General features: G+C 38.4%; 1 protein-coding gene across 1 annotated transcript in view; it reads right to left on the reverse strand.

The window, feature by feature from the left end:
• Positions 1–1,135: 1,135 nt before the first annotated feature.
• The window catches only part of LOC115231161 (lon protease homolog, mitochondrial), a 131,066-nt gene continuing 119,844 nt past the window's right edge, over positions 1,136–12,357 (reverse strand). The window contains exons 17-19 of the mRNA XM_036500756.1: positions 10,865–11,080; positions 6,139–6,303; positions 1,136–1,703 (exon numbers count right to left, since the gene is read on the reverse strand). Of these exons, the coding sequence (XP_036356649.1) occupies positions 1,557–1,703; positions 6,139–6,303; positions 10,865–11,080 (528 nt within the window). The 3' untranslated portion in view covers positions 1,136–1,556. The remainder of the gene's footprint in view (positions 1,704–6,138; positions 6,304–10,864; positions 11,081–12,357) is intronic.

Here is a 12,357-nt window from a genome sequence, read left to right on the forward strand (position 1 = left end):
AATCCTTCTGCATTAGCAGCATACTGTAGCAGGTTTTGTTTGCTATTTACCAAATACTCTACCATGCTTTTCTTTCACTGCTGATGCACTCCCGTACACCTACCAGCTCATGTCTACCTTTACACCTCTTCCTGTAGAACCTGTGTACGTTCGCTTTAGGGTGGAAGGCACCATGCAATGTCATTGTCTTTTAGGCAATGCGATCAAGTTGGTTAATCTCCGCTCGTGTCCATTTCAGAATGGGTGCACTACAGCAACAGCACATATGTTGATGTCAGCCATGAGGTTCTTTGTGTTGAGTTTTGACTTCTAGAGAAGTTTAAGGCACTTCAAATATGTAGCAGTGACCTTCTCTTTCATTTCTCTGTGCAACATATTGTCCAGCTTCAGAATTCGAAGGTACATGTACCCATCATCATCCAGGTCTTCAATTCGCTCTGTTTGGCAATTCTATGCCCCTATAATCTACTATTTCCCCCCGTTTCAAAGAGAACCGAATTCCAACCCTATATCTTTGCTACACATCTGCACCGTCTCAATCAGTCTCTCTATTTATTTCAGGCTCTATTTTTGTGAACAGTTTTAAATCATCCATGAAGAGAAGGTGGCTGACAGTAGGAAGGGTGTTAAACCAAAGAAACTAAGTAAAATCATATGGTGGAGCTTAACACAGTCCTCCAATTCACTGGATCCTGGTGAATCATCCAAATTATACCCGAATGGATGATGGATATAAAATGATGTTTATGATAATAATGTATATACAAGCTTCATTATATTCTTTGTTTCTTGATTATAGTTCCAAGCTGGCATGTGTTGGGCAGGTGTGCAGCACAACGGATTAACACTGTGTTAACCTACATTGTCCAAAATACTTGGTTTCACACAAGCGTTCCTCAGTAGCAGAGAAGCAAAGTTAGGAAAATACTTAAATTCCACTGAAGACTGAAAATATCCAGAGCATGATACTGATATGGATATACCAAAGCCTATACAATTTACCCCAAGCACACAAACTACAACACACACACAAACATAATAGACTCTACCTACAAGCAAATAAAATAGGGAGCACTTACATGCACATAAGTCAGTTAAATAGTAAAGTATACAAAAAGAAACTGAATACCTGAAGTTTAAAAATGAATATCTCTTTATTTATTTACATATAGTTGTAGGTAAAAAGCATGGAAGGAGGGGGTTAAGCAAGAAGGCAAAACAAAGTTGGCCTCTTGAAGCAGACACTTACCTCCAACCTGACTATTAGATACACAACCAACAGTGGATTATTGTGCTAATGATCTTAGGAGCTAAATGACAAATGCTTAAGAGTATTACACATTTTTAAATAGTTGTGTCACATCATGCCTGCTCTTTCTTTCTCTTTCTATATACACTGATACACACACACACACACATATATATATGTATATATGCAGTGTGTGTGTGTGTGTGTGTGTGTGTGTGTGTGTATGTGCTCATGTATATACATACTGATGCACATATATGTTCAGCTAATGAACAGCACCACTGGTCAGTTAGAGAATGGCAACGTTTTACTGGGGGAACGCTATATGATATACATCTCGGTAGTGATTAACAAAATGCACTTCCAGACCCTCAGTAATAAATGCTGGCAGATCTGAATAATCCTTTCTGTTTTCGGCAGGTAATACCAGGCAGTCAACTCCAACCCGCTTGGCCTATAACAGAAATAATAATTAGATTTTATATAAAAGTTTTATAATTTTCTTAAGAAAAATGCTTATGGATTAATTATGATAAAATATATAATGCAAGGAAAAAAATCCTTATGGTGTGTGAACTTCAGTAACAGAAATATATTTCCTAAACTGAGGGTTCTTTCAAAACACATCTAAAGAAGCATGTTTATGAGTTAACAATGTTTAAGAATAATACAGACTTTAAATAAAATATACAAGTAAATATATTTCAAACACACACACACACATATTGTGTGTATATGCATATGTATGCTTGTGTGTATGTATATACATATATCTTTATTTATATATGTTTCAATGCTGTTGCATTTTTCAAAGGTCACCTTTTAAAAATATGCAATATCATTGCGACATTAGTACATTGGTTAGACAGTCATATACCTAAACTATGTTTGTTCATTTGGCTCACATGCATTTAAAGATGCTCAAAGAGAGAGGCTTGGAGATGCCACTATGAAAGATTGCTAAATGAAGAGAATGAATGGGAGAAAGAGAGTCTGTGAAATGTCGACTCAACAGAGGGACCAGCTACTCAAATTGACAGTACCTTGGTAGATAAAACAATTAAGTGTATGAAGACAGGGAAAGCCCCTAGCCCATCAGGAATCAGTACTGAGATGCTTAAAATATCTGGTGGTGTAGGCTGTAGTCTAGTCACCTGTATAGTCAACCAGGTGCTACAAGAAGGAGTCATACCCAATGACTGGTGTAGTAGCACCATAATCAACTGCTATAAAGGTAAAGGTGATGCATTAGATAGGAATAATTACAGAGGTATCATATTGTTGGATCAAGGGATGAAAGTCATGGAGAGGGTCATAGCCTAACTAATCAGGGAGAGATGCAGCTTGGGTTTGTGCCAGGAAGAAGCACCACTGATGCTATATTTCTGGTAAAACAGCTGCTGTTCAAGCCATGTAGAGGGATGCTACTGATAAGGTGAGCGTTGGCAATGAGTGAAGAATTCCAGGTAGAAGTGGGGGGTTCACCAAGGATCAGTCTTCAGTCCACTCTTATTCATCACAGTCTTCCAGGCAATAACAGAGGAGTTCAAGACAGGCTTCCCCTGGGAGCTCCTCTATGCTGATGACCTTGCTTTAATAGCTGAGTCTCTACTAGAACTACAGAAGAAGTTTCAGGTGTGGAAGCAAGGACTAGAATCAAAGAGCCTTAGGATCAATCTAGCAAAAACCAAAGTCTTAGTAAGTAGGAAGGAAGACAAATCAAAAACTCCTTCAGATAAGTGGCCCTGCTCAATCTATAGAAAAGGTAGAAACTCCATAAGATGTACATGGTATAAGTTATAGACACATAAGAGGTGCAGCAATATCAAATGAAGGTTAACTGGGAAAATAGTTTTTGTGTGTGGCAGATACACAGGGGCAATAAACGTTGAAGATGTACAGAAAACAGATTCCATCACATGCCTGGAGAAAAAAAAATAGAAGTTGATAGCTTCTGTTATCTAGGTGACTGAGTCAGTAGTGAGGGAGGATGCTCTGAGAGTGTAGCTGCTAGAATAAGAATAGCTTGGGCAAAGTTCAGGGAGCTCCTACCTCTGCTGGTAACAAAGGGCCTCTTGCTCAGAGTGAAAAGGTAGACTGTATGATGCATGTATGCAAACAGCCATGCTACACAGCAGTGAAACATGGGCTGTGACTGCTGAGGATATGTGTAGGCTTGTAAGAAATTAAGCTAGTATGCTCCACTGGATGTATAATGTCAGTGTGCATATATGACAGTGTAAACGCTCCGAGAAAAGTTGAACATACAAAGCAACAGATGTGGTGTGCATGAGATGACTGCTGTATAGTTATGTGTTGTGTATGGATGAGGACAGCTGTGTGAAGAGGTGTTACACTCTAACAGTGGAAGGAACCTGTGGAAGAGGTGGACTCAGGAAGACATGGGATGAGGTGGTGAATCACAACCTTCGAATGTTGGGCCTCACAGAGGCAATGACAAGTGACCGAGATCTTTGGAGATATGTTGTGTTTGAGAAGACCTGGCAAGTTAAGTGAGATCATAGCTCTGGTTGATGCCAGTGTTGCATAACTGGCCCATTTAAAAGTACTCTTCAATCGTCAGGCAATATGCTGTGCTTGAGAAGGCCTGTTGAGTCAAGCAAAATTGAAGTTATGGCTAATGCCAGTGCCATCTGACTGACACATAAAAAGCGTCATTTGAGCATGGTTGATGCCAGTGCCAGTTGACTGGCTCCCGTACCAGTGGTACACTAAAAAACATCCACTACACTCTCAGAGCAGTTGACGTTAGGAAGGGCATCCAGCTGTAGAAACCTTGTCATTCAGATTGGAGCTTGGTGCAGCCGACTGGCTTGCCAGTCCTCAGTCAAACCATCCACCCCATGCCAGCATGGAAAGTGGACATTAAACAATGATGATGATCTCTTTTACCAAACATTACTTGCTTTACCAGTAAGGCATTTTTTTTTGTTTCAGAGTAATTCAAAATTGCAGAGCTAACAGACAATTTAGCTGATAGAAAATATCAACAAACATTGCCAGTTTATCAGTCTCTTTTGTCAACCTAGCTCTTCAGCAAATAAGACCAACCAGACTTAAAAACAGTACTGGGGGTAGAGGGATGATTTGTTTGAGTATAACCTTAAGGCAGTGCCTCATCATGGTTGCAGTCCAATGACTAAAAGAAGTAAAAGATAAAAGACATGATGAGCTTCTTTTAGTTTCTATCAATCAGATTATCTCACAAGGCATTAGCTGGCTCAGGGTGCCATGTAGTGGGGTTCAATCTTAGTGCAATACATTGGGTGGTACAGTGGTCATTAGTTACATGCATCAATGTATGAAGTTACTCACCAATTGTTTCAGCAGAAATGATACTCAGCTTCTGAACATGCAATGTATAAAACATAAGACATGAGGGTTTGCTCTATATCTGTTTTACCATGCTAGCATGGGTTAGCTGAATACATATTACTGAAGAATTAATTTAAAGTCAGATGTTCTTCCTGTCACTAAGCCATACCTGTTTTTCAAAGAAGGGATTTTCCAGTGCACTCATCTTCAGGAATGCAGAGAAAGTGGTTGATTTCTTGACCGGATATATCAACGCTCATTTCTTTTTCATATAAAGCACAGGAAATAAACATTCACAAATAGACGTTTTCGTATCTAACTTAAGCATTGTGATACTAATAATCTGGTGTAGAACTCAATATATAAATGTCTCTGAATGAAGTGTTAGTCAAGAGATGAGAAAGGAGTAATCGATTTTCTTATGAACTTCATTAACTTATAGCTGTTTCCATTATAAGATGTAGTGAACTCAGTTGAACACCAGTGAGAAAGCATATATGCTGTCTCATTGGTAATACTTTCTTGTATATATACTTAAAGATATTCGTTTTCCTAAATAAATTGCACTCCATATTTGAAGCTCTGATGAAACTGTAAGGTGTCACTCAGGCACTCAACAATGAGTTCACCTCATCTTACAGTGGAACAGCTGTAAGTTAATGAAGATCGTAAGAAAATCATTTTTCCTTTATCATTTCTTTTCTCATATATATATGTGAATGTGTGTGTGTGGGAGCAGGTATAGCTGTGTAGTTAAAAAGTTTACTTCCTAAACACACTGTTTATGGGGACATTAAAAATTGCCCCATATAGTGCAGAAATCTGTCCTGATCAAGAGGCCTGTCTATCAGGGAGGACATAGAATTAAAAAATTGAAATAAAGGCGTTCTATTGTGAAAATTGCCTGGCACACAGCAAGTATATAATCCCTACACATTTTTTTCATTCTCTCCCCCTTTTTTACCTCTTAATCCTTTCTGATGAAGAGCGTTTCTAGCCTATGCTCTTTAACAGAAAGGAACACAAGGAAATAAACAGAGAGAATAAAAAATTTGTGGATTTAGCGATTAATCATGGTGACTATATAGTTCAAATTTACAGAAAACAAAAGACGAAGACATGTATAGGAATAACAAGCAGGTGTATTAGTTTAATACTTAGGATGAATGGAAAAGTCATTGTAATTTTCTTTTCTGCATAATTTATATGACAGTTTATCAACCACACGCTGTATATATTATATATGTATGCATGTTTGTATATCTGTGTGTTAGTCAACATTTGTACTTCTTCAAAAATTGTAAGCTACAAGCAATGATGATGTTAATTCTCCTGCCAACAAATTGTCAGCTGGATGTACCTTAAAGATGTGCAAAACAAGACATCCTTTACTTAAACAACATTTAAGGTTTTGTGATAGGAAGTGGCCCTGACTGTGAAAATACAATGCCTCAGTAATACATTTGTCTACAAGGTGCTAGCATAAAAAAAAAATGGACAGGCAAAATAAACAAAGGAATATACGTATGTTGATATATAAAATTAAGACTTACTGCTATAGTTTTCTCTTTGATTCCCCCTACAGGTAAAACATTGCCCATCAGAGATATTTCACCAGTCATAGCAACATTTTGACGTACAGGACGGTTGAGGGCAAGTGATATCAAGGCAGTTACAATGGTACATCCTGCACTTGGTCCATCTTTAGGTGTGGCTCCCTGATAAAGACAAAGAAAACCAAATTTAAACAAAGATAAAAACAATCATAATTGTTATAATCAACTATCAACTGCAAATTTTATAAATCTCTGAGATTTAAAGGCCAAGTCAATTCAAATAAGATTTAAATGAAGAACAAAGGTGAAAACACATTTTTGCAATTCTATAGTAAAAACTTTCAATTTATGAAAGAAAAGCTTGTTAATTTCATGCAAGAGAAATAGAACACAATGTTAATGATTATAGGCAAACTATAATTATTTATATAGAAATAAAATGATCATTGGAATAAATAGTGGATTATCAGTTCAAAGACATAGCAGGTATTTCATTAAGAATTTGTTCAAGTAACTAATTCTACGTTGTGATCATCAATAAACTGAAACAGGATGGGTTTTTTCTGGCCCTTGCCAATTGTGATAAAACTGTTTTAATAAGGGAAAGATTTACTTTTCGTCTCCTTCACATTACAAGCCATAGCTAAAGACCAACACTTAAAACTACCTCAGACAAATTTAATTTTTGTCCACCCAGGAAAGTTAAATTTTATAGGTGCAGGCATGACTGTGGTTAAAATACTCACTTTATAACCATATGGTTTCAGGCTCTACTGTGGCCATAAGCCAACCAATGTCTTGTGAACGAATGTGGTAGGTGGAAACTGCATGAAAGCCCATCATATATTTTTAGGTGCAGGCATGGCTGTGTAGTAAGAAGCTTGCTTCTCAACCACATTTTTCTGGGTTTGGTCTCACTGCATGTCACCTTGGGCAAGTGCCTTCTACTATAGCCTTGGGCCAACCAAAGCCTTGTTAGTAGAGTCGGTAAAAAGAAACTGATAGAAGCCTGTCATATATGTGTGTGTGTTTGTGTGTGTATATATATATATACACAAGGACTGATCAATAAATATCTGGACTGGTGCCATAAAAACAAAACTACAATGTATACTAATTTGGCATTTAATCTCCTTCAACGTAGTCCCCTTTGGAAGCTACACACTTAATCCAGCACTGTTTCCATTGATGGAAGCATTAATAGAACTCGTTTTGGGAGATAACCAGCAGCTGCCTTGTCACATTCATTCACTTTGATTTCCTTGACGTCCTGAAATCTTCTTCATTTAAAGCAAGATTTGATTTTTGGAAAATCAAATTGGAAGAGGAAAAAGCTGCAAGGGGTGAGATTGAAGGAATACAGTGGCTGTTGGACATGGTCAATGTGACAATTACATGCTACATACATTCCTTCCAAGCACTGCTGTAAACAGCACAAGCGAACTAGAATGTTAAAATCTAGTGCGCATGTACAACAGAGATCAAGGTCAATCTGTGCCAAGTGGCTTCACTCTGTGTGCTTTAGCTTTGTTATTATGGCAGTAGTCCGGATACTTATTGATCAGACTACGTATGAATGTAACTATGCATATGTGCCTTTGTGGCCCCCACCACTGCTTGGCAACTGGTGTTGGAGTGTTTATGTCCCTGAAACTTAGCGGTTTGGCAAAAGAGACCAACAGAATAAGTACTAAGCTTAAAAAACGAAGTCCTGAGGTTGATTTGTTTGACTAAAACTTTCCAAGGTGGTGCTCCAGCATGGCTAAATCCAAAGACTGAAACAAATAAATGAATGTATATATATATGATGGGGTACAAAAACGTAATTGGAAACATTCTGTGGGACAAGCCCCTTGCAGTTCAGGCTTCTGCCACTAGAAGCCACATGATGCGACCCTCAGGCATCAGTCTGGCAACTTTCATATAGCATGCTTCCTTGAAATTCTGTCTTTTGCAGGGAAAAATGGCGACTGAAACAGTTGTCATGCTTTAAACAGCTTACAAGGCAGCTGCCATGAGCAAAACACAAGGTTATGAGTGGTTTTCATGTTCTAGGAATGGTCCCTTGCTGCTTGAAGACCAACCTCATTTAGGGCGATTGTCAACCTTCTGAATGAATGAAAACATGAAAATTCATAAACTGATCTTGGAGGGCTGTCACCAAACAATTGATAAACTTGTTGATATGACTGGTGTGTCCTGGAGTTCCTGCCAATGAATTTTGAGTGAGGAATTGTGAATAAAAGAAGTTGCAGCAAAATTTGTGTCTTGCTTGCTCATGGAAGATCAAAGGCAGTCATGACTGAATGCATGTCGTAAACTGAAAGAACAGTTGGAAGTTGATCCGGACCTTTTCTTGAAGGTCATCACTGGTGACAGAAGCTGCTGCTGTGGCTAGGACCCACAAACAAAGTAGCAATCAAATCAGTGGAAGCATTCAATGTTACCTTGTCTCCACAAAATTGATCAATATCAATGGAAATCGCAGCTGTGATACCAGTGTCGGTGGCACATAAGAGAACCATCTGAACGTGGCCTTTGCCAGCGCCGCCCCGAATGGCCTCCGTGCCAGTGGCACGTAAAAAGCACCATCCAATTGTGGCCATTGCCAGTGACACATAAAAAGCACCGTCCGATTGTGGCCGTTGCCAGCCTCGCCTGGCCTCCATGCCGTAAAAAGCACCATCCGATCGTGGCCGTTTGCCAGCCTTGTCTGGCACCTGTGCCGGTGGCACGTAAAAAGCACCCACTACACTCATGGAGTGGTTGGCGTTATGAAGGGCATCAAGCCGTAGAAACATTGCCAGATCAGACTGGGCCTGGTGCAGCCTTCTGGCTTCCCAGACCCCAGTTGAACCGTCCAACCCATGCCAGCATGGAAAGCGGATGCTAAATGATGATGATGATGATGCTGATTTGTTTCATCGATGCGAAAGGAATTGTTCACACAGAATTTGTTCCTCCTGGTCAGACCTGTGGCAAAGTGGAGAGTGGCGGTTTCATCACGACAATGCACCCGTACACACCATCTTGAGCAAGAGACAGTTTTTGACCAAAAATGGCACGATCCTGCTCACTCACCATCCATATTTACCTGATCTAGCTCCCCAAAACTTTTTTTTGTTCCCTTGAATGAAAAAAGTCCTTAAAAGACATTTTTTGCAGATGTGGAAGAGGAGAAGAAAAAATTATGGAGGCACTAAAAGGCATCGCTTTGCAAGAGTTTCAGCGCTGCTTCAAACAGTGGAAATCTGTGTGGACTGATGCATTGCTTCAAATGGAGAATACTATGAAGGCAATAAAAGTGAAACCACGTAAAAGTGTAAAGCTTAGAAAATAGAATAATATTGGAAAATCTGTTTTTTGGGGTACCCACCTCATATACATACTCTTTTACTTGTTTCAGTCATTTGACTGTGGCCATACTGGAGCACTGCCTTTAGTCGAGCAAATCGACCCCAGGACTTATTCTTTGTAGGCCTAGTACTTATTCTATCGGTCTCTTTTGCCGGACCGCTAAGTTACGGGTATGTAAACACACCAGCATCAGTTGTCAAGCGATGTTGCGGGGACAAACACAGACACACATGCACATACACATATATATATACATACATATGATGGGCTTCTTTCAGTTTCCGTCTACCAAATCCACTCACAAGGCTTTGGTCGGCCTGCGGCTATAGTAGAAGACACTTGCCCAAGGTGCCACACAGTGGGACTGAATCCAGAACTATGTGGTTGGTAAGCAAGCTAATTACCACACAGCCACTCCTGCGCCTATATGTAAAATTTATGTGTGTGTCTTTGTTACCTTCCTCTCACACAAGTGATGTTTAAATCCCCGTAACTTAAAAGACATAATGGGGGCAATTTATTCAACTAAAACCTGTCAAAATAGTGACTCTGCTTGGCCACAATCTAATGGCTGAAACAAGTAAAACATAGAAGAGAAGAATATATGCCTATTTATCATTCCATTCCAATCAGACAAAAGCGGCTTTAGAAATTGAAGAAAGATATAAGAAATAAATTTGTGTTGCAAGATTCCTGATGTGAAACCGTGTGTTGAAATAGATATTGTTGTATTTCAGGATGATCAGATATAAGAAATATTATACATTTAGAACTGTAATGGTCTGTTCTATCAATTTTTTCTTTCATCCTTCAGGATAATTGATAAAACACATTAACAGGTATGTATTGAAATATAATCATGTACAACAAAGAATAGACAACTTTTAGGGCATTGAAGGAGCAACTTAACATCACTATAATATCCATAATCACAATGCTCTATGATGCTTCACCACAAGAGATGGTATCATTTCCATAAGATCATTTTCTATTCAAATCTCAGTAGGTAGAGAAAAGTATATCCATTCTTCAAGAAATTGGCCCACTTTTCTTATTATTAATAGAGTTAATATTTAATAAAGCTGGCAGAATCATTTGCATGCCAGACGAAATGCTTAGCAGCATTTTGTCCATCTTTACATTCTGAGTTCAAATTCCACTGAAGTTGACCTTGGTATTCATCCTTTCCAGGTCAATAAAATAAGTACCAGTTGAGCACTGGGTTCGATGTAACTGACCAGCCTCATTCCCCAAAATTGCTGGCCATATGCCAAAATTTGAAACCAATATTTAATAAACCTCTGTAATGTTACATCAGCAGACACTCACAGCAATAAAAAAACAAAACAAATACATAAAATATTACCTCAGGTACATGGAGATGAAGATGAGCATTTTGTAAATAATGTACTTCTGGATGTTTCTCTAGCATGAATGATTTTGAGAAGGTATATGCCAAAGTGATACTCTCTTTCATCACTTGTCCCAGATGACCAGTCATCTCCAAAGAACCTTGCTCTTTCTCTTTGGTAACCAATGGCCTCTTCAAGCAGGTTTCAATATACAAGGTGGATCCACCTATAACAAAATAAACAAAGAAATAAAGAAATTTTCAATGTTATTTATCAAATCAAAAGCATAACAAAAATTTAACATCCACCTCTGGTTGTTTTATCAGCTGGTAAACCTATATATCATCATCATTAATGACCTTTCTCAATAGTGGCATGGGTTGGACAGTCTGACAAGAGCTGGCCAGCTGGGGGCTGTCCAAACTTGAATTGTCCATTGCATTATGGTTTCTGTGGCTGGATGCCTTTCCTAGCGACAACCACCTTACAGTGTGCTGGGCGCTTTTTTAAAGCACTGGCCATAAATGCATTTTATGTGGCACTGGCACCTGTAAGTGAGAAATTAGTATGCATGGATGATCCTAATTTTACTTAGCTTGACACATTTTCTCAAGTACAGCAAATCACCAAAACCCTCAGTCCCTTGTCTTTTCCTCATTGAGGCTAAGGTCTGAAGCCCTTTCTTGCCACTTTGTTCCACGTCTTCCTGAGTCTATCCCTTCTACAGGTTCCCTCCACAATTACAACTCAGCATTTCTTTATGCAGCTGTCCTTATATATACATATTAGAGGGAAACCACTATGTGGACACCCTTATGCTAGAAGTAGATCTGCTATGGTCTTACCACTAAGAAATGTTCTCAAGAAAAATTTAGCAAAACAACCAAGAAGTAATCGAGCAAGACAAAGAAAAAGCAATAAGAAAAGCAATATATTCATCTGCATATATACTGATATACATTTATATATATTCATGTAAATATATATATATATATATATAATATATATATATATATATCTATATGTATATACATGTATATGCATACATGTGTGTATATATATATACATGTATATATATATATATATATATATATACATGTATATGAATACATACATATATATGTATATATATGTATACACAAATATATATATATGTATCACGTGACCGACCAGACCATCATACGTTGCTACACATCGCTGGTCACAATGCGTTCGCATTGTTTTAGCCTTTGAACGACACCACCCCGCTGGGTAAGTGAGCAGGCCAACAGAAGAAAGAGAGAAAGAGTGGTGAAAGAGTACAGCAGGGATCATCACCCCCTGCCGGAGCCTTGTGGAGCTTTTAGGTGTTTTCGCTCAATAAACACACACAATGCCCGGTCTGGGAATCGAAACCGCGATCCTACCACTGCCCTAACCACTGAGCCATTGCGCCTCCACATATATATATATATACATGTCTATGTATACATATATATATATATTATATATATATATATATATATAT

Source organism: Octopus sinensis, linkage group LG2 (assembly GCF_006345805.1).
Source record: "Octopus sinensis linkage group LG2, ASM634580v1, whole genome shotgun sequence".
NCBI classification, from domain to species: Eukaryota; Metazoa; Mollusca; class Cephalopoda; order Octopoda; family Octopodidae; genus Octopus; species Octopus sinensis.